The sequence below is a fragment of the Eleutherodactylus coqui genome, chromosome 5 (assembly GCF_035609145.1).
Source record: "Eleutherodactylus coqui strain aEleCoq1 chromosome 5, aEleCoq1.hap1, whole genome shotgun sequence".
Taxonomy (NCBI): Eukaryota; Metazoa; Chordata; class Amphibia; order Anura; family Eleutherodactylidae; genus Eleutherodactylus; species Eleutherodactylus coqui.
This window is the reverse complement of record NC_089841.1, coordinates 264,762,126-264,785,582: the sequence shown is the minus strand read 5'-3', so window position 1 is coordinate 264,785,582 and position 23,457 is coordinate 264,762,126. Positions and strand designations below refer to the sequence as shown.

Sequence of the window (23,457 nt, the reverse complement as noted above, 5' to 3'; positions counted from 1 at the left end):
CTGTCTCTTCCCCCTCCTCCTCATGCTCCTCCCCCTCCTCCTCCTCCTCCTCCTCTGGCCATACATGCTGAAAGGATGACAGGCAAGCAGCATCTGTCCCCTCAGCAGTGGGCCAAGCTGTCTCTTCCCCCTCCTCCTCATGCTCCTCCCCCTCCTCCTCAACGCGCTGAGATATAGACATGAGGTTGCTCTGACTATCCAGCGACATGCTGTCTTCCCCGTTTCCGAGCGCAAAGCGTCTGCCTTTATGCTTTGCAGGGAACTTCTCAAGAGGCATAGCAGAGGAATGGTGACGCTAATGATTGCAGCATCCCCGCTCACCATCTGGGTAGATTCCTCAAATTTTCCAAGGACCTGGCAGATGGCTGCCAACCAGGCCCACTCTTCTGTAAATAATTGAGGAGGCTGACTCCCACTGCGGTGCGCAAGTTGGAGTTGGTATTCCACTATAGCTCTACGCTGCTCATAGAGTCTGGCCAACATGTGGAGCGTAGAGTTCCACTGTGTGGGCACGTCGCACAGCAGTTGGTGCACTGGCAGATTAAACCAATGTTGCAGGGTCACAGGGTGGCAGCGTGCGTGTGGGATTTGCGGAAATGTGCGCAGAGCTGGCGCACCTTTCCGAGCAGGTATGACAAGTGGGGGTAGCTTTTCAGAAAGCGCTGAACCACCAAATTAAAGACATGGGCCAGGCATGGCACGTGCGTGAGGCTGCCGAGCTGCAGAGCAGCCACCAGGTTACGGCCGTTGTCACACACGACCATGCCCGGTTGGAGGCTCAGCGGCGCAAGCCAGCGGTCGGTCTGCTCTGTCAGACCCTGCAGCAGTTCGCGGGCCGTGTGGCTCTTCTCTCCTAAGCTGAGTAGTTTCAGCACGGCCTGCTGACGCTTGCCCACCGCTGTGCTGCCGCGCCGCGTGACACCGACTGCTGGCGACGTGCTGCTGCTGCTGACACATCTTGATTGCGAGACAGAGGTTGCGTTGGAGGAGGAGGTGGGTGGTTTAGTGGAGGAAGCATACACCCCCGCAGATACCACCACCGAGCTGGGGCACGCAATTCGGGGGGTGGGTAGGACGTGAGCGGTCCCAGGCTCTGACTCTGTCCCAGCCTCCACTAAATTCACCCAATGTGCCGTCAGGGAGATATAGTGGCCCTGCCCGCCTGTGCTTGTCCACGTGTCTGTTGTTAAGTGGACCTTGGCAGTAACCGCGTTGGTGAGGGCGCGTACAATGTTGCGGGAGACGTGGTCGTGCAGGGCTGGGACGGCACATCCTGAAAAGTAGTGGCGACAGGGTCATTTTGTGCGCGCAATACCTTTTTAATTTTTCCGTCGACGTAGTTGAGCAAGGGCTCGTTTTTTGCGGGATGTCCTGTAGTTTCCGATAGTATAAATTTGGAATACATACGACTTTTTGATCGCTTTTTATTGCGTTTTTTCTGGGAGACAGGGTAACTAAAAAAGTGTATTTCTGGCGTTATTTTTTTTTTTCAGACGACATTCACCGTGCGGGAAAAATAATGCACTACTTTGATAGATCTGACTTTTACGGACGCGGCGATATCAAATACATATTTTTATTTTATGATTTTGATTTTTTAATAATGGATATGGCAAAAGGGGGTTGATTTAAACTTTTATAACTTTTTTTTTTAACAATTAAAAAAACTTTATTATTTTTTTTCCCCTGGGGTACTTTAACATGCGATGCTTTGATCGCTCCTGCAGTATGACGTTATGCTATAGCATTACGTCATACTGCTTTTTTACAGGCAGTCTTTCAAGCCACCCTGTGTGGATGGCTTGATAGGCAGTCTGCTAAGGCAGCCCTGGGGCCATTCATTAGGCCCCGGCTGCCATGACACCTGCACGGATCCCCCGATCTCACCGCGGGGGGGCCGTGCGGGACCCCCGAACAGCGTTCGGGGGATTTAAATGCCGCTGTCAGAATTGACAGCGGCATTTAAAGGGTTAATAGCCACGATCGGCCGAACGGCCAAGCGCAGCTATTGCCCACGGGTGTCAGCTGTAATAAACAGCTGATGCCCGCGCTGTATGGAGGGAGATAGCGCCGCTACCTCCCTCCATACACGTCCTGCAACAGCAGGACGTAGTTTTACGATAGGGCTGTCACTAAGGGGTTAATGTACAGACATAACCCTTTCTGGTTCTTTCGGTTTCTTCTGAAGAGATTGTAACCCTGTAAAATTCACAGTCCAATCGCACTTTTCATCAAGCCATGTTTCCGTTATTCCGACTATATCATAGTTTTCATCGGCCATTCTCGCTTCAAGCTCACCCACTTTACCGATCAGACTTCTTGCATTCGTGGTCATACAATTTATACAGTTTTCTTTGTTCTTTAAATTCGTTTTGTTGCTATTCGTACTATTGACTGATCTGATAGTTCTAACTGTACTATCCCCACCCCCTGCTCGATCCCCATTCCCATTGCTTAGACCCAGGTCGCTAGCTACAGTGACTACCCCACTATTTCTCTTTTTGCCCTCCCCCCAGTCCCTAGTTTAAACACTCCTCCAGCCTTCTAGCCATCTTCTCCCCCAGCACAGCTTCACCCTCCCCATTAAGATGCAGCCCGTCCCTACGGTAGAGCCTGTAGCCGACAGCAAGGTCAGCCCAGGTCTCCAGGAACCCAAATCCCTCCTTCTTACACCAACTCTGGAGCCACTTGTTTACCTCCTGCTGCCTTTCTAGTGTGGCTTTAGGTGCAGGTAGTATTTCTGAGAAGCAGCAAGAAGTGTGTGTCTCTGTATAGGCTTTGTGTACTTGTGGATTATGTGTATATGGTTCATTGCACTGCATAAAAAGAAAAGAATAAAAGTTTCAGAGGACACCAGCAAGTGCCTAGAATTCACTGACTTGATCATAGTGAAAACTATAGTTCTGTGATTACTAAAAAAGCTTACATTGTTGGTCATTTGGGTTGTCCAGGTTACATTTTATATAATCACATTAACCCCTTAGTGACCGGGCTTTTTTGCTTTTTTCTATTTTTGTTTTTTCCTACTCCCTTTTAAAAAATCGTAGCTCCTTTATTTATCCATCGCCGTCGCTGTATGAGGGCGTTTGTTTTTTGCAGGACGAGTTGTATTTTTCAATGGCACTATTTATTGTACCATATAATTTACTGAAAACTTTTTAAAAATTCTTAGCAGAGAGAAATGGAAAAAAAACGACATTCCACCATCTTTCGGTGCGTCCTGTTTCTACGGCGCACAAACTGCAACAAAAACGACCTGATATTTGTATTCTATGGGTCAGTATGATTACTACAATACCAAACTTATATAGTTTTTTTTTTTTTTTTCTGTAGTACTTTTATTTTTTTTTTAAAGCTATTTAATTTTTTTCAATTATTTTCTGCGGTCATTTTGCGCGCGCAATAACTTTTTTATTTTTCTGTCGACGTAGTTTTGCAAGGGCTCAATTTTTGCAGGATGTCCTGTAGTTTCCGATAGTATCAATTTGGAATACATACAACTTTTTGATCGCTTTTTATTGCATTTTTTCTGGAAGACAGGGTAACTAAAAAAGTGTATTTCTGGCGTTCTTTATTTTTTTTTTTCGGATGACGTTCACCGAGCAGGAAAAATAATGTGCTACTTTGATAGATCGGACTTTTACGGACGCGGCGATATCAAATACATATTTTTATTTTATGATTTTGATTTTTTAATAATTGATATGGCAAAAGGGGGGTGATTTAAACTTTTATAACTTTTTTTTTTTTACAATTTAAAAAACTTTATTGATCTTTTTTCTTACTTTACTTTGAAGTCCCCCTGGGGGACTTTAACATGCGATGCTTTGATCGCTCCTGCAGTATGACATAATGCTATAACATTACGTCATACTGCTTTTTTACAGGCAGTCTATCAAGCCACCCTGTGTGGATGGCTTGATAGGCAGTCTGCTAAGGCAGCCCTGGGGCCATTCATTAGGCCCCCGGCTGCCATGACACCTGCACGGCTCCCCCGATCTTACAGCGGGGTGGCCGTGCGGGACCCCCAAGCAGCGTTCGTGGGATTTAAATGCCGCTGTCAGAATTGACAGCGGCATTTAAAGGGTTAATAGCTGCGATTGGCTGAACAGCCGAGCGCGGCTATTGCCCGCAGGTGTCAGCTGTAATAAACAGCAGGACGTAGTTTTACGATAGCGCCGTCACTAAGGGGTTAAGGACCAGGATGGGGGAGAGAAACCTTATGCTCCCTCCCCTCCAGACACTGGGTGTGCCCCTCATATCTATTCAGAGGTGGGTACAGTCTCGTGTACCTTGGGCCTATCGACCCATTACCACTTCTCACTAGGAATATTCTTACATTACCTTTTGCTTTTATGTTCATGTTTGATTTTGTTCCCACGTATGGTAATATTATTGCCCACTCAAAAGAATAAAGCCCTTCATTCAATACCTCAAATTTAAGCCAAACATCTGCCTACAGGAGACCCCTTTCTCTACCTCCTTTGTCCCTAAATATTCATCATCCCAGTGGATGGCCATGGAAGATGGAACAGGATTCTAGAGGTGAACAACTGGCTACGTCGATGGTGGCGTCAGCAAAGATTTGGATTCCTAGACCATGGAGTGATTTACCTATATGATAGACTGTTTGCTAGAGATGGGTTGCAGCTTACAAAAATAGGTAGGCACATTTTTGGTGGGCGCCTTGCTTTACTCATTAGGAGAGCTTTAAACTAGAACAATATGGGAAGGGAAGAGAAAAGCTGGGTAAAAATATGCAGCTAATTAAAACATTTGAGACCCTTGCTATTAGAAGTGGAAAGAAAGAACAAAGACAAAAAATTCAGAAGTAGAGGAGCAAGAGACACGGATCACAAACTAAAATGTTTTTACACATATGCACAGAGCATGGGGAAAAATGAAACAAGAAGAATTGGAGCTCCTAACACAAAAAGAGAAATATGATGTCATAGGCATCACAAAAACTTGGTAGAATAATACTCGTGGTTGGAACACAAGGCTTGAACGATATAACTTATTTATAAGAAACAGGACAAAAAGAAGGGGAGGAGGTATTGCGTTGTATGTTAGGAAAACATTCATCTCCACAGAGATTCAAGCTTCAGAGCATGGGAGTTCTGTAAAAACTGTTTAGGTAAGAATACAAGGAGAGAACAACAGAAAGGACATCATGTAGGCATTTACTATAGGCAACCTGGACAAGCAGAAGATATTGATGAACTCTTTCCACATCAGATGGCCAAGCCCTCCAAAAAGCATGACATAGTGATTATGAGAGATTTTAACTATGGATGAAACAAAGTCTTATCCGCTCTTGCTGACAACTTAAACTTCCAAAAGGTCAAAGAGAAAACAAGGGGATCTGCTATCTTGGACCTAATTCTTACCAACAGGGAGGAAATGGTTGAGGGAGTAAGGGTGGCTGGGACCTTAGGAGGCAGTGATCATGCTATCCTTGAATTTCGGATAAAAAGTGGGGGAAGACATGAGAAAATTCAGACTTCAAGGTTGGATTTTAGAAAGGCAGATTTCAATGAACTCAGAAAGAGGGTAGGAAGAATCCAATGGCTGGATGTTCTTAAAGACAGTAATGCCCAAGAAAGTTGGGAAATATTGCAAAATGAGATTCTCAAAGCACAATCGTTAACAATCCCTAAAAGAAGGAAGAATGGGAAGCATTTAAAGAGACCAGGATGGATGAACGCAGAACTTGCACACATGTTAAAAGGAAGAAAAATATGTTTATCAAATGGTAAGACGGGGAAATATCTAAAGATGAATATAATGCGGTCTGCAGAAACTGTAGGGCAAGTGTCAGAAAAGCTAAAGCTAATAATAAATTGAGGCTTGTAACAGAGGCCAAAAGCAATAAAAAAAGATTTTGGGGGTATGTCAAAAGCAAAAGAAAAGTCAAAGATGCTATAGGATGCTTACAAGATGAAAATTGTGAATTGGTTAAGAATGATGTTGAGAAGGCCGCACTTTTAAATTCTTATTTTGTATCTGTTTTCTCTCAGAAAGTAGATGGAACATCAATAGATCTTCCCTGTGCTATTGGGGTAATAAAAGAATGCAGACTATCTGTAAGCAGAGAGATAATGAGGGAACACTTAGCTAACTTGAGTTCAAGTCTCAAGGTGAATTACATATGAATTACATCCTAGGATACTAAAGGAAGCAGCAGAGGTAATTGCTGAACCACTCGCCATAATTTCTGAAAATTCCTGGAGAACAGGAGAAGTCCCAAAAGATTGGAAAAGGGCAAATGTTGTCCCTATCTTCAAACAAGGGAAGAAGATAGATCCAGGAAACTACGGGCCTGTGAGCCTGACTTCTATACCAGGAAAGATCTTAGAAAAAATTATTAAACAGCATGTATGCAAGTACTTGGATGAAAATGGAGTAATTAACCAGAGCCAGCATGGGTTTGTAATAAACAAGTCATGCCAGACAAATCTAATTTCCTTCTATGATAGTATCACTGACTAGGTTGATCAGGAAAATGTGGTGGATATAGTTTTTCTTGACCTTAGTAAAGCATTTGACAAAGTATCTCATATTATACTTATTAAAAAAAAATGACAAAATATGGCAACTGTTAGGTGGATTCAGAACTGGCTGAGTGGTTGTACTCAAAGAGTGGTCATAAATTTCTGCACATCCAAGTGAAAGAATGTATCAAGTGTGGTACCACGAGGCTCTGTCCTAGGCTCAGTGTTGTTCAACATTTTTATAAATAATCTGGAGAAGGGAATTGATGGGAAACTGATTAAATTTGCTGATGACACAAAGCTTGGAGGGATAGCTAACACTAGGAAAGAGAGATTATTCAAAAACATCTAGAAGAGCTTGCACAGTGGGCAGCGACTAACAGAATGGTATTCAACAAGGAGAAATGCAAAGTCCTACATCTGGGCAAGAAAAATGAAAAAAGCACATACAGAATGGGAGGAATTGAGCTAAGCAGCACATGTGAAAAAGACTTGGGTATACTAATAGATCAGACTGAACATGAGTCAACAATGTGATGCAGCAGCCAAAAAGGCAAACACAATTCTGGGATGTATTAAGAGAAGCATAGAGTCTAAATCACGTGAGGTAATTATCCCCCTCTACTCTCCCTTAAGTCAGACCTCATCTGGAATACTGTGTCCAGTTCTGGGCACCCATTTTAAAAAAGACATAGACAAACTGGAGCAAGTTCAGAGAAGAGTTACCAAGATATTAAACGATCTGCAAATCATGTCCCATGAAGAACGGTTAAAGGATCTGGGAATGTTTAGCTTGCAAAAAAGAAGGCTGAGAGGAGACTTAAAGGGGTTGTCCCGTGGCCAAAACGAAAAAATGTTCACACCCCAGTCCCCCATGTTAGGCAAGCATCACAAACTACCCATGTAAATCGTTTTTTAGAGCGTTTCTACTCACCATGAAGCTGTTTCATGAAGTTATAAAAATCTTCTTCCAAGATGGCCACCGTCATTTCCCAAGGTGCACCGCTGGTCTTCTCCCATGGTGCACTGCGGGTCTTCTCCCATGGTGCACCGTGGATGTTCTTCTCCAGTCTGAGCTCCACTGCCGATTACAGCCACCTCATTGGCTGATCGGCACCACGTGACGGGGGCGTAGCTACGCGATGATGCTGAGAAGGGGGAGGAGCCAGGACGCAGCTCGTGAGCCCGGACCCTCCAGAAAAGGATTCTTCTCTGCGCAAGCGCGACTGTTGCGGCAACCAGAGGAGAAGTTTGGTAGTTGCCATGGAGACAAGGACGCCCGCACCGGAGGGGGTAAGTGTATAACTTCTGTATGGCCAATATTTAATGCACAATGTATATTACAAAGTGCATTAATATAGCCATACAGAAGTGCATAACTGCACTTGCTTCTGTGGGACAACCCCTTTAATAGCGGTCTACAAATAACTGAAAGGTTGTCACACTGCAGAGGGATCAGCCCTGTTCTCATTTGCACAAGGAAAGACTAGAAGCAATGGGATGAAACTGAAAGGGAGGAGACACAAATTAGATATTAGAAAAACTTTGACAGTGAGGGTGATCAATGAGTGGAACAGGTCACCACGGGAAGTGGCGAGTTCTCCTTCAATGGAAATGTTTAAACAAAGGCTGGACAAATATCTGTCTGGGGCGATTTAGTAAATCCTGCACTGAGCAGGGGGTTGGACCCAATGACCCTGGAGGTCCCTTCCAACTCTACCATTCTATGATTCTATGATTAAATACCTTCATTCCCAATATTTGAGGATCTATTCTTCAGTGGCCTCTAAAAAACAAGTAGTCTCTATTATTTTACATAATTCCCTCCCCTTGTTGATAAACAGAATTGAGATATAGCAATAAGGTAAATTAATTCTTTTATGCACCCTACATGACCAAAAAGTTGTGATTGTCAATTCCAATGCATCTGTCAACAACCCTTGCAATCTTTTATTTTTTGTTTCCAACAAGCGCAAAGTGCTCGATTTACTGAATGGGAGATTTCAATTTGGTTCTTTCCTCTGCTCGTGACTGCTCCTCTCCTTGTTCAGACAAATTAAGTATAACACAAAGGACGGTGTTGAGCTCCATATTGGGGGACTTGGCTCTGAGAGATGCATAGAGAGAAGCCCACAGTCTAAGTAGGGGTTATACCTTCTACTCAGCCCCACATAAGTCTTACTCACACATTGATTGGACACTTGTTTCTACCCACCTTTTACTGTCCCATGTGCGTGGTCAGAGCATGACATGGTATTATCTTAATTCCTGAATCATTCCACTCCATCCTACCCTAGGAGATGGAGGCCCAATGAATCCCTTTTAAAAGATAAACCCTATCAAAAATATCATAACAGTTCACGACATACTTTACAACAAACGACAAATGCTGATGCACACCCTTTCTGGGTGTGGATAGCCCATAAGACATTCATGAAGGGTCAGATTTCCTGGATTGCCTCCTACAAAAAGAGGGAAAAATCACAGGTCCAACTTGCTTTGGAGAAACACCTCGCCCTGCTAGAAATGGCTAATCAACAACGACCCAATATTTCATTAACTAAATATATCAGAGACTCAAAACTTAAACTCATCCTTTCATACTCCTTTTTGGCAGAAAGAGCCCCCCAATGCACAATATCTACTAGCTAACAAACCTGATAGACTCTTAGTTGCAAGACTTAGAGCAAGAGAAAGAATCAATAAAGTATACTCAATCAGATCCGGTAATGGTATCTGGAAATTCCAGATAAAAAAGCAAAAATATATTAGGATTTTTATAGCACTCTATATAAACATAAGCTGCAGAAATTTCCTTGCACTTCAGTAGAATTTCTGAAAAATATCCCCCCTCCCAAAACTCTCCAGGCAACAAACTTTACAACTTAATCAACTCATCGCCATTGAGGAAGTTGAGGAAACTATTGGCAGATGAGAGGCATGCCATTACAGAGCCAGTAACACTGTAGCATGACATGCCCTCTGAAGACCAGGGAGATGACTGCTCCAGTAAGAAGGGGACAGGGGCAGGCTAGACAGGTCCTAGCCTATTATAGGGGGGATAGATAGGGCAATCTAGCACAAAGACCTGCCACAAGTTATGTAAAGAGAAGATATAAATTCCTGAGGAGGAGGCAGAAGCACTGAATGCCAAAGAGAGCAAAAATAACCCTAAACTATGTTTCAACTATATTAACAGCAAACAGAATTGCACTGAGAGCACTGTCCATTTAATGAATAATGCAGGAAAAAAATCATAGAAGGCAATGGGGGGGGAGGGGGGAGGCAAACCTATTAATGCTTTCTTTTCAAGTGTATTCACGAACGAAAAGGAAATTTCACATGAGATGCAGGGGAATAAAATGAACCCCCTGCTACATATTGCATACCTAACACAGGAGAAAGTACAGAGTCGGTTACGCATTGCCAATGTGGTTCCAATTTACAAAAAGGGGTCCAAAAGAGAGCCTGGTAACTACAGGCCAGTAAGTCTCACTTCAATAACTAGGGGGTTTCTGAGAGACACCATCCTAGAATACCTCAAGGAGAACAGAATAACTCCTCACCAACATGGGTTCATGAGGGGTCGATCATGTTAGACCAATCTGATCAGCTTCTACGAAGTAATAAGTTCTAAGCTGGACCTGGGAGGGTCTATTCATCTCGTATATCTGAATTTCTCTAAAGCATTTGATACAGTGCCGCATAATAGGTTGATATAGAAAATGAGACAGCTCGGACTAGGCGAAAACGTGTGTAAGTGGGTAAGGAACTGGCTCAGAGATAGAAAGCAGAGGGTGGTAATAAATGGTTCATAATCTGATTGGGCCACTGTCGCTAGCGGGGTGCCACAGGGGTCAGTACAAGGCCCCATTCTGTTCAATATATTTATCAATGACCTGATACAGGGACTACACAGTAAAATATCAATATTTGCACATGATACGAAATTATATGACAATTAATACAACGGAGGACAATGTGCGGCTACAAACGGACCTAGATAACCTGGGGGTTTGGGCAGAAAAATGGCAAATTAAGTTCAATGTGGATAAATGTAAGGTTATGCACATGGGCAGGAGAAACTGATGTCACCAATATACACTAAATGGGGTACTGCTAGTATGAAGTGGTATGGAAAAAGACCCGGGGGTACTAGTGGATTGTAGATTTAATTGGAGCAACCAATGCCAGTCAGCTGCTGCAAAAGCTAATAGTCTTGGGGTGCATTAAAAGAAGTATAGGGGCAAAGGACTCTATGTCAGGCCCCACTTGGAGTACTGTGTACAGTTCTGGACACCGCTGCTCAGGAAGGATGTTGCAGTGCTTGAAGGGGTTCAAAGAAGGACAACTAAATTAATTAATGGAATGAGAGGACTGGAATACCCAGAGACTTTTCACCCTGGAAAAAAGACAGCTAAGGGGCGATCAAATAACTATGTATAAATATATTAGTAGAAAATACAAGGATCTTTCCAATGATCTGTTTATACCAAGGACTGCAACTGTAACGAGGGCATCCTCTATATCTAGAGGAATGAAGGTTTCATCACCATCACAGAAGGGGGTTCTTTACAGTAAGAGCAGTGAGACTGTGAAACTCTCTGCATGAGGACGTGGTGATGGCAAAATCCATAGAGGAGTTTAAGAGGGACTAGATATCTTTCTGGCACGCTATGATATTACAGGGTATAGACATTAAATAACCAGCGGGGTTGTTAACATGGGTCTTGGAGTCAGGTAGGAATTTTCAAACGTTGTTTCAGGGATTATTCTTATTGCCATTAGGGAATCAGGAAGGAATTTTTTCACCCAAAAGGGCCAATTGGCTTCTGCCTTATTGTTTTTTTTTTTTTTGCCTTCCTCTGGATTAACAAGGGGGATGGAAACAGGCTGAACTAGATGGACACTGTCTCCCTTCAGCCTAACATACTATGTTTTAAAAATGCACCCCTTGCGAGAGAAATTTTGACCTGTAATAATCTCAGTAAAACTACTTGAGACGAAAAAAAAGCTTACATTAATGCAGTTGTCTTACCCCAAGAACTCCTCTTCATGTACCATAGTACAGTCTCACATATGTGCCAGAATTAAGCTGTTCTGTAAGAATGGCTCCTATTTTAATATACACATATCAACACATTACATATTTTCACTGGCAGAGGCAGAAGCCCATAGTAACCTTTTAGGCTCTGTTCACATGTCGTTTTCTTCTTACATTCAATGCATAAGTTAGGAGATTTTCGGAATGTAAAGCTCCAACGTATGCAAATTGAATGCTATATTGGTGTATATTTTATTCATAGGCTCCCATATACTGATGTAGTTTTTAGTAAACAATCGTTCAGCGCACCATAGATGTTTGCTTGACACCCAGAGCGATAATTTAGTGCGCTACACTGTACATTGTAGTCTGTCAACTGCTGGGCACACTATGATAACAATGTAACAAAATGGCACTGAATATATCTTTCGGGGGCTGGCAGGGGGCGCGGAGCGGCAGGGGAGAGCGGGGAGGAACGGAGGGGAGATCTCTCTCTCCCTCTCTCCCCTCCGATCCCCCCTGCTCCCTGCCGCAACTCACCTGTCATCGGCGCCGGCCCCCGAATCTTTAGAGACGAGCGGGGAGATACTCGGCTAAGGCGCTACTCGCTCGAGTAATGTGCCTTAGCGAGTATACTCGCTCATCTCTATTGACTACGCTCTTTAATACAGTTTAAAAGAAAGGAATGGGGAGTCATACCTCCCAAATGTAGGACAACAAAACAGTCTTGGTATAAGTTGGGTCAATCGGAGATAATGGAAAAGTTCAGCGTATGCAGTAGGATTAATCCATAGCAAAAATATGTGTAAACATGACATTATGTACTTCAGTAGTGGCCCAGTACATGCTTTCCTGGCCCTCTCCATAATGTCATACATGTATGTCTTATGTAGTTGCTCTGTGTCTTGTCATTCTGTTATGTGTATTGTACAGCTGCAGCAAGAGAGAGGTTAAAGGGGTTGTCCCGCGGCAGCAAGTGGGTCTATACACTTCTGTATGGCCATAATAATGCACTTTGTAATGTACATTGTGCATTAATTATGAGCCATACAGAAGTTATAAAAAGTTTTTCACTTACCTGCTCCGTTGCTGGCGTCCTCGTCTCCATGGTTGCCGTCTAATTTTCGCCGTCTAAAATGGTCAAATGGCCAAATTAGACGCGCTTGCGCAGTCCGGGTCTTCTTGTCTTCTCAATGGGGCTCCGTGTAGCTCCGTGTAGCTCCGCCCCGTCACGTGCCGATTCCAGCCAATCAGGAGGCTGGAATCGGCAATGGACCGCACAGAAGAGCTGCGGTCCACGGAGGTAGAGGATCCCGGCGGCCATCTTCAACCGGTAAGTATAGAAGTCACCGGAGCGCGGGGATTCAGGTAAGCGCTGTGCATTTTTTTTTTTCAGTCCCTGCATCGGGGTTGTCTCGCGCCGAACGGGGGGGGGGGTTGAAAAAAAAAAAAAAACGTTTCGGCGCGGGACAACCCCTTTAATGTCTGCAAAGTGTGAGCTGACTGTCTGTAAATGTATCAATTTTATCCTGTCACGTGGTATGAGTGAGGCTATAAATATGAGTGCTTTAGAGCGAGTGCTTTAGAGCGGGAAGAGGTCCATGTCTTCTAGGTTCCTGAGGCATATTAGCTAGAGATGAGCAAGCATACTCGTTAAGGCAAATTACTCGAGCGAGTAATTTGAGTACATGCCCGCTTGTCCGAAAAGATTCGGGGGGGGGGGGCGGCGGGGGAGAGTAGGTAGGGAACAGGGGGGGAAGTTACCTGAGACCTGAGATACTATATCACTATCTGTGGCTCATTTATTTCCCGCCGTGACAAGCCAGCATTTTGCCCTCGCAGCTCCTCAGCGCATGCCATGTGTCCGGGGTCACCCTACGGGATGCTGCACTTCCAGCTTTAGGGTGGTCTCAGATGGCTGTAGGTGCAACTACACTTAGCGATGCGGAGATAGACATGTAGATATGCGGATTTTGGTGCAGCATATCACAAAAAGTATTCCACTTGTGAGAAAGCACCCTTAAAGATCTCAAATTAGGGTTTATGTCCACGACCTTGTTTACATCGCATAACACACATGCTTTGCACACACGCATAATACTCTATGAATGAAGGCAATGAAAGTCAATGAACTTTCATTGTTCCGTGCACACCAACATGTGGACACTGCAAATCGATAAGTGAGAGAAATAAATTGCAGCTTTCTCTATTTTTCTGTGTTTGGGCTGCATATGATACGCTGTCCATTTGCAATATTTTGCGTATGGGCAGCATTTCTATACTCATCCCTGCTATGAACAGAGCGGGGTATTATAAAATAAAAATCACACTGCGCATATCCGAGGCGTGTGATTTCCTGGCATCTGCAGCCCATATTTGGTCTCTATTGGCTCTCTGCCGGCAGAGCATATGGGATGTAATGTGTAAAATGCTGCTGGGGACCGTTTTATACATACGGCCATAGCATGAGCCCTTAAAGGGGTTGTCCCGCGAAAGCAAGTGGGGTTATACACTTCTGTATGGCCATATTAATGCACTTTGTAATGTACATTGTGCATTAATTATGAGCCATACAGAAGTTATTCACTTACCTGCTCCGTTGCTGGCGTCCTCGTCTCCATGGTGCCGTCTAATTTTCAGCGTCTAATCGCCCGATTAGACGCGCTTGCGCAGTCCGGTCTTCTTTCTTCTGAATGGGGCCGCTCGTGCCGGAGAGCGGCTCCTCGTAGCTCCGCCCTGTCACGTGTGCCGATTCCAGCCAATCAGGAGGCTGGAATCGGCAATGGACCGCACAGAAGACCTGCGGTCCACCGAGGGTGAAGATCCCGGCGGCCATCTTCACAAGGTAAGTAAGAAGTCACCGGAGCGCGGGGATTCAGGTAAGCACTATCCGTTTTTTTTTTTTTAACCCCTGCATCGGGTTTGTCTCGCGCCGAACGGGGGGGCTATTGAAAAAAAACAAAAACGTTTCGGCTAACAAACTAAACAAATTAAAATCCAGAATAATGAAAGTGTTGACACAAAAATGTACAGCAGCAATATAAATATTTGACTCAGCAATGAATGAACTAACCATAAATTTTGAAAGCATAGTGAGCTTTAAGATCACGTGGAGCCATTTCACTGAGCACAGAAAACATGTCCAAAAAATCATCCAAAGTCATGTTGCCATCCCCATCCTCTGAGAAGACTTCAGCTATCCTTTGGCGGAAGGGATTGTCCTGTAATATATTTAATTGGTTATGTTAGAAAAGTCAATAATATTAAGCCATACATTATTTATATTTTATACCAAATACCACATCATGCAGAGAGCTTAGTCATACATTGGCTTCCATTCAGAGGGCTGGAATAACACATGCAGTTTTAATGGCATTTTTTTTGAACAGGAGCAGATCCAAAGAGAAGAAAAATGATAAAAGAAGACTGATCCTTCTCCTCTCTTCAGTATCCATTCCAGTGTTTGGCTCAAACTGCCACAACAAACTGCATGTTTGAATCCAGATGTGCGATCTGTATTTTTTCATCTGACAGCGGGTAAACCTACTGAGTCTCACTTATCAGTGAGACTCAGTAGGTTTGCACAACAATGCTGTGAGTGAATGAAGCGTTGGTCACACATGCACATTGCAGCTCAGTGATATAACTAAAGCGGTCGCAGGGGTCACAGTTGCAACAGGGCCCTTAAAGGGGTTGTCCCGCGCCGAAACGGGTTTTTTTTTTTTCAACAGCCCCCCCGTTCGGCGCGAGACAAACCCGATGCAGGGACCTAAAAAAAAAATCCACACAGCGCTTACCTGAATCCCCGCGCTCCGGTGACTTCTTACTTACCTGGTGAAGATGGCCGCCGGGATCTTCTCCCTTGGTGGACCGCAGGGCTTCTGTGCGGTCCATTGCCGATTCCAGCCTCCTGATTGGCTGGAATCGGCACGTGATGGGGCGGAGCTACACGGAGCCGCTCTCCTGCACGAGCGGCCCCATTCAGAAAAGAAGAAGACCCGGACTGCGCAAGCGCGTCTAATCTGGAGATTAGACGCTGAAAATTAGACGGCACCATGGAGACGAGGACGCCAGCAACGGAACAGGTAAGTGAATAACTTCTGATAACTTCTGTATGGCTCATAATTAATGCACAATGTACATTACAAAGTGCATTAATATGGCCATACAGAAGTGTATAGACCCACTTGCTTTCGCGGGACAACCCCTTTAAGACACAGTGGTCCAGAGGCTCCCTTCACCACAGTAACTGTTACTACAGCAGCCCTCACGATGCCATCACAGACACAAACTTCCACCCAGCAAAAGTCACTTCTCTAAAGTCTATTATGCTGCTTCCCTGCTTGTTGGACCATGTGATTTTGTGCACAGCATAGCTTGGCTTCTCCACTCAGTCTCCAGTGCTTAAAGCTGATACTGAGCAGGAGACAGAGGGAGTCAGGCTATGTGGAAGTGGCAGGGGAAGAGGCTTAGAGACAATTACTGTGGCAAGTAGTGCTTCTGAGATTCTTGGCTTAGGGGTCTGAAGGGAAGGAAGTTAGGTGAAAAGGCTGGGCCCCAGGTAGGATTGCCACCCAACCAGTAATTCACTGGCCTGGCCGGTATTTTGCCCGCCGGTTCCGGTATTTTTTACTTACCGGTATTTTTTGAAAACCAGTCCTGACCACCCATCGGACACCAAGGCTGGTATTCTCAGCGATTCCGAACTGGGGTGCCGCAACTCCCCGCTGGTAATCATACTGGGGGGTCTAATACTCACCTACCACCAGCGTTCCGCTGTGCTTGCGGGTCCTCGACGCTTTTGCAGGCTGCTGCGATGTCCTCTGTGCCAGCAGTGCATTTCTTTCTGGAAGCGGGGCTTGAACTCCCTACCTCTAGCAAAGATTATGCACTGATTGGCTAGCCAGCGCCGGCGTCAGCCAATTAGAAGCCGGCGCTGGGTAAACTAATTACAGCCATTCAATGATGTCATTGAATGGCTGTCATTGGCTAACGCAGCGCCAGCTTTCGGGTTATTTTTGTGTACATTTTTTTTCCAGAATTTTGGGTGGGAAGTAGGGGGGGTGTCTTATGGTATATGGGTTGAGGGGAAATATTACTACTGAGGGGGTTACTGCTATTGCTGAGGGGGGTGTTACTATTATTACCAAGCGGGGTTAATAATATCACTGAGGGGGGTTAATATTATTGTGGAGTTAATATTACTGGGGACACTGTGCGGGGTCACTATTTCTACTGGGACCACTGTGGGGATCGCCATTTCAACTAGGGCCACTGTGTCAAGTGATGCGGCAGCCAGCGAGGCTGCAATCACTAGAGGCCACAGGGTGCCCGGAGGTCAAATAATATGCCGTAATAAGCCACGCGCCTTTTTACCATGGCCAGGATTTTTTGTGACAAAGGTGGCAACCTTAGCCCCAGGGGGCTCTATTACCTGGTGTGTTTTTATTTGAAGGTGAGATCTATTACTTTGAGATGGCACAATTGGGGCTTAATTCTTTTGTCAGGGCACAGAGGGACCACTGTCCACTATGAGGGGCACGTTGGGACCACTATTATATTGTGGCGGTACAGAGGGATCACTATTACTTTGAGGGCAATACAGGGTCATTTTTACTATGAAGAGCAGACAGAGTGAGCACTTTTAGTTTGTCGGGTCCCACAGGGACCACTATTACTTTGTCAGGGCACAGAGGAACCATGTTGTTTTCAGGTACACAAAGTGAGTATTATTAGCCTGTGGATGGCACAAAGGAGAATTATTACTAAGTGAGATATAAAGGGATATATTATTACAGCTGGGGGCATAAAGGAGCACACTGCTATTAAGAGGGAATCTTTCTGTGTGGGGGCACTATCACTTTGTGAGGCACAAAAGAGGGAAGAACACTGAAAGGGGCATTGTGGGTAGCAGCAGCATGGAGAGCATGTGCAGAGATGAATCATGGCTGAAAGAAGTGTTTAAAGTTGTCTAGGTCCAGATACAGAAGAAAAGAGAAAAGTAATCAAAGTACTAACGACCACTTGCGCGTCCAATTTGTATGCCTGTGTGACGTGTGAGTTACATGCAGAGCCTGACAGCACCTGTGATGATGTCAGTTATTACTGGGTCTTAGCTCCACCCCCTGATCACATGACAGTGAAGTCATCACAGGTCATTTGACCTCCTTCTGCAGTGAATGAGGAATTATGTGCAGACTATGTCCCCCACAAACCCTTGCGGCCCCAGTTGCAATGCATACAGCAGTAATCAGTCTGCCAGTTTGTACTTGGTTGTCAGACTGCTCCAATAAATGACACCTCACAAATTTACACACACTGGCTCTTAGCTCCGCCCTCTCATCACATGACTGTGACATCATCAGAGGTCCTTTGCGCATACATACTATGTAAGGCTGAATGAAGACAATGTCCATCTAGTCCAGCCTGTTTATCCTCCCATGTTGTTGATCCAGAGGAAGGCAAAAATCCCCAAGAGCACAAGCCAATTAGTCTTTTTGGGGGAAAAATTCCTTCCTGACTCCCTAATGGCAATCAGACTGTTCCCTGGATCAACCCCTAATAGTTCCTACCTGCCTGTATACCCGGATTAACAATTAACCTAAGATTTAAATCCCTTAATATCCTTCTGCTCCAGAAAGACATCAAGTCCCCATTTAAACTCCTCTATGAATTTTGCCATCACCACATCCTCAGGCAGAGAGTTCCACAGTCTAACTGCTCTTACAGTAAAGAACCCTTTTCTGTGTTAGTGACGAACCTGCCTTCCTCTAGACGTAGCGGATGCCCTCTTGTTCCCGTCGCAGTCCTAGGTATAAACAGATCATGGGAGAGATCCTTGTATTGTCCCCTCATGTATTTATACATAGTTATTTGGTCACCCCTTAGCCGTCTTTTTTCTAGAATAAATAATCCCACCTTGGATAGCCTCTCTGGGTATTCATACATAGTTGGCAGTGCATATTAACCAACAACATTAAAGCGTAGTCCTTCACAGCAATCTTCACATCTCCTGAACAGGATATCATGTAATCTAAGGGCTAATGCCACCAACACCAGTCCAGTCTTCATCTAATTTTGAACCATTGTCCAATATTGAAACAAACTGCCGCTGTTGTGCAAACATGTCAACATATAGGAGCTAATGCAGCTCACATGACACAACAACAAGCCACAATTTCACATCAGTGAGCTGCTGATGTTCATAGAACACATGCAGCTCATATGCGATAGCTACGTAGCAGTGCTGTGTGTGTGTGACGTGCATGTAGCAGAGCTGTGTGGCGCATTGCACCACCAAAAACACTGGTACTATAATTTCCTAATAATTACCCTGGAGGTTCCTCCCAACTCTACAATTCTATGATTCTAAGCAAAGCAGAAAGAAAATATGATTTTTGTTTTTTGGGCAATTGTGTCATTTAAAAACTGTTTTTTTTGTACAGCACATATATGAATGCAGGCATTCACTAAATCTTAAAAGTAATAATGTAAACTGTGTGGTAGGTCTGAAAACAGTTAATTACGGAGGCCTGGTTGGGACGGCACATGGGGCAATAAAACCGGGTATCCCTCCTCCACTAATGCATTTTTGTGGGGGGCATTTCTTGACCTCAATGGCAGGGATGAGGTGTAAAAAGTGGCACTCTGTGAGCCTTTGTAAGCTTGCTGAGGTGTCACGTATAAGGCTTTAAACAAGCTGCTCCTGGAACTGCAGGAAAGCGAGCATTCCCAGGAACTTCATGTAAATTATGTATTACAGGTAGCGACCTCAATAACGCCGGGCTCACACGACCGTATGTGGAATCCTTTTGCGGTACTGTGCACAACTGCGTACACATACAGGTGGTCATACGCAGTAGACCTTTTTTTGTTAACATTTCCCACAGCATCACTTAGCGATGACGCAGAAACCCGCAGACTGTACACAATGTAGTTGCGTATGGGCTGCGGGTATATATGCGATCATAGTGCACAATGGGCTCTATGTTGTAGATATCCGCAGTAAAATAGAACATGCTGCATTCTGACCTGCTAATGTGAGTAGAATTGTGTAATCCAATGTATTTGTTCGATTCTCAGTAATGAAACGCATGCAGAATCTGCCATTTCTATCCCATTGTGTGAGCAAGTTCCATCTAGTCGAGGCGAATGGTCACTGCTTCAGGCTCTCGGCTTCAATATCTGGGAGCAAGGTGATTTTACATTTCCCAGGCCCGCCCCGGCTCTTGCGCATGTGTCTGGCATTTTGCCAGCAGGCACATACGCAGAAGCCAGTGCAGGTCCGTGGAGGAGGATGGCATTGGGGTTCAAATGTGGAGGCCTCCAATTAGACATTTCATCTCTTCTCACCGATCAGTGAGGCGAGATTAGACTTCAACTTTTTTAAAACTTTGATAGGATCGCCATTATCCATTGGATAGCGGCGTTCACATGACCAGGGACCTCTCACCGCAGCCCTCAATCACTGCTACAGGCTCTCTGATACTTTTAGTAGCCAAGAGCAAGGAAATTTTAAATTTCCTGGGCCCTCCCCAGCTTCTGCGCTTGTGTTCGGCATTTTGCCAATAGGTGCATGCACCAAAGCTAGAGAAAGGTCCGCGGATAAAGATTTTGGTGAAGGACATCGCTAGAGGGCTTAGGTAAGTCATTTTACCTCCCCTGATGGATTTGTGATGGGAGGTGTAACTTTTTTTTACTTTGACACATTACATGACCAGAGACCGCGACCTCCTTTAAAAACTCCAGGCTCTCGGCTAAGTTTGGTAATCTGCGACTTTTGTGCATGCGTCTGCTATTTTGGTGCTGTCTCGTGCACAGGGGCTGGGGTAAGGTTCGTGGATAAATCTAGGGGCATTAGGTACGTAATTTCATCTCATGGAAAAGCAACGAGCATACACTGCTAAGCTGTACCATACACTGCCCAACCAGGGGCGATAGTGAGACAGCGATAAAGAAAGAGAGCAATAGAGAGAGAGAGCAATACAGAGACAATTAGAGAGAGTGATAGAGACAGACAATGATAGAGAAACAGAGAGAGAGCGATAGTGACAGAGCAATAGAGAGACAGTGAGAGAAAGAGCGATAGAGAGAGACAAAGAGAAAGAGTGATAGAAACAGAGAGCGATAAAGAAAGAGACCATGAGAGAAAGGTCAATAGAGAGACAAAGAGAGACAGTGATAGAGAGACAGAGAGGGAGCAAGAGAGAGACAGTGAGAGAAAGAGCGATAGCCAGAGAGACCGCGATAGAGACAGAGAGAGAGAAATAGAGAGACAGAGAGCGATAGAGAAAGTGAGAGAAAGCAATAGAGAGAGACAAAGATAGAGAAAAAAGATGATAGAGAGACAGAGTGAGAGAGCAATAGAGAGAGACAGCAATAGAGACAGCGATAGAGACAAAGAAAGTGATAGACAGAGTGAGAGAGAGCAATAAAGAGACAAAGAGAGCAATAGAGAGACTGAGAGAAAGAGTGATAGAGTGACAGAAAGTGACAGCGATGGAGACAATGACAAGGAGGCAGAGAGAGCAAAAGAAAGAAAGCGATAGAGACAAGTCGTTTTTAGAGAGAGAGAAAGAGCGATAGAGAGACAGATGGAGAAACAGCCAATGAGAGAGACAACGATAGAGACACAAAGACAGCAATTGAGACAGAGTGAAAGCGAGAGAGACAGATAGAGACAGTAAGATAAACAGTGATAGAGTGAGAGAGTGAGAGAGACAGAGAGAGCAATAGAGAGACAGAAAGAGAGCGATAAAGAAAGAGACCATGAGACACAGCGATAGAGAGACAGCGAGAGAGCAATAGAGAGACGGAGAGAGCAATAGAGAGACAGAGAGAGAGCAATAGAGAGATCACGAAAGAGGTAGAGAGAAAGAGCAATAGAGAGACAGAGTAAGAGAGTGATAGAGACAGCGGGAGCGATAGAGAGACAATGAGAGAAAGAGTGATAGAGAGGAGAGACAGTGATAGAAAGACAGAGAGAAAGAGCAACAGAGAGACAGAAAGAGACAGCAATAGAAAGGTAACAATAGAGAGACAAAGAGAGAACAATAGAGAGACAGAGTGAGAGAGCGATAGGGAAAGAGACCATGAGAGAAAAAGCGATAGAGAGATAGCAATAGAGAAACAACGATAGAGAGCAATACAGAGACAGAGTGAGAGAGCAATAGAGACAGTGAGAGAAAGAGCAATAGAGAGACAGTGAGAGAGCAATAGAGACAGAGGGCAAGAGAGACAGTGAGAGAAAGAGCAACAGAGAGACAGAGAGAGACAGCGATAAGAGAGAGACAAAGATAGAGAGAAAGAGCAATAGAGATACAGAGTGAGAGCAATAGAGACAGAGAGAGAGGCTGAGAGAAAGAGCTATAGCGAGACAGCAATAGAGAGAGACAGCAATAGAGAGACAGTGAGAGAGAGCGATAGAGAGACAGAAAGACAGCGATAGAGAGGGAGACAACGATAGAGAGACAGAGAGAGAGCAATAGAGAGACAGAGTGAGAGAGCGAGCTAGAGAGAGCAATTGAGAAAGACAGCATTAGAAAGAGTCAGAGAGAGCAATAGAGACACAGAAACAGAGAAAAAGTGATAGAGAGACAGAGAGAGAGACGATTGTGAGACAGAGAGTAATAGAGAGACAGGGTGAGAGAGTGATAGAGAGAGCAATAGAGACAGTGAGAGAAAGAGCAACAGAGAAACAGAGTGAGAGAGTGATAGAGACAGAGAGAGCAATAGAGAGACAGTGAGAGAAGGAGCGATAGATGGACAAAGAGCAATAGAGAGACTGATTAAGAGAGCGATAGAGACAAAGAATGAGGGAGCAAAAGAGACAGAGAAAGTGATAGAGAGACAGAAAAACAGACAGAGAAAGAACAATAGATAAAGAGAGCGAGATAGAGAGACCCAGAGAAAGCAATAGACAGACATAAAGAGAGCGATAAACAGACAGAGAGCAATACAGATAGAAAGAGAGTGATAAAAAAAGGGAGGGACAGAGAGGGAGAGACAGAGACAGCAATACCGAGACAGAAAGAGAGAGACAAAGAGAGAGTGTGAAAGACAGACAACGAAAGAGACAGAGAGAAAGAGACATACAGTTTGCATAGCGAACACCATAAAATGCTCTGGCCTTGTAGACTAATGCCCTGGGGTCTGTGTGTATGACAGCTTCCTGCTATTGGCTGCCGGAGGCAGGCAATAGCCGTGAGCTGTCACCGGGCCCACGTTGGCTTGGTCATTAAGGCACAAACAGGCTTGGTCACTAAGGGGTTGAGTTTACCTAATAAATAAAGACCCAAGACAGTTCAGTGGTTTATTGAATTACGTGGGGGCAAGAGATTTTTGACAATTAGGTCCCAAATAATCTTTCACGGGCTCTTTTATGCACTCTTTGGATAAATGAATGTACAGACAGTGCACAGTATGTACAGTCTGTTCAACCAAGTAAATAGTAAATTTAGACAAATTTAAAGGTGTATTCTTAGACATTTATTATTTATTGCATAAATGTCACCTTAGACATTTATTGCATACTAGCTGATATACCCGGCTTCACCCGAGTTAATTTGGCACTGGTGTTTATCTGGTGTTCACACAGAAAAATCTTCGGAAGTCGTGGTTACTTTAGAGATACCGGAAAAATATATGTTCACCATTTTGCATAGTTCTCTGTGTTACCCAGGAAACACCACAGGGAGGTAACCATGCGACGTTTCCTTTATATAAAATGACATCAGGAAGTGAGAGAATTAGATTACATACGTAAAATTTGGACGCTAATTCTTTTGTGCTTAGAATTGAACAATCGAGGTGGGACCCATTAACTTTTACTATTTATGACATAATCAATGCCCGTTCCAAGTTTCATGTTTCTATGATACCAAGAAGTGAGAGAATTAGATTCCGTACGTAAAATTTGGA

General features: G+C 44.4%; 1 protein-coding gene across 1 annotated transcript in view; it reads right to left on the bottom strand.

The window, feature by feature from the left end:
- LOC136628971 (calcium and integrin-binding family member 3-like) overlaps nucleotides 1–23,457 on the bottom strand; it is a 208,066-nt gene that overhangs the window by 4,179 nt on the left and 180,430 nt on the right. Inside the window, exon 4 of the mRNA XM_066605044.1 lies at nucleotides 14,612–14,759. Within this exon, the coding sequence (XP_066461141.1) occupies nucleotides 14,612–14,759 (148 nt within the window). The remainder of the gene's footprint in view (nucleotides 1–14,611; nucleotides 14,760–23,457) is intronic.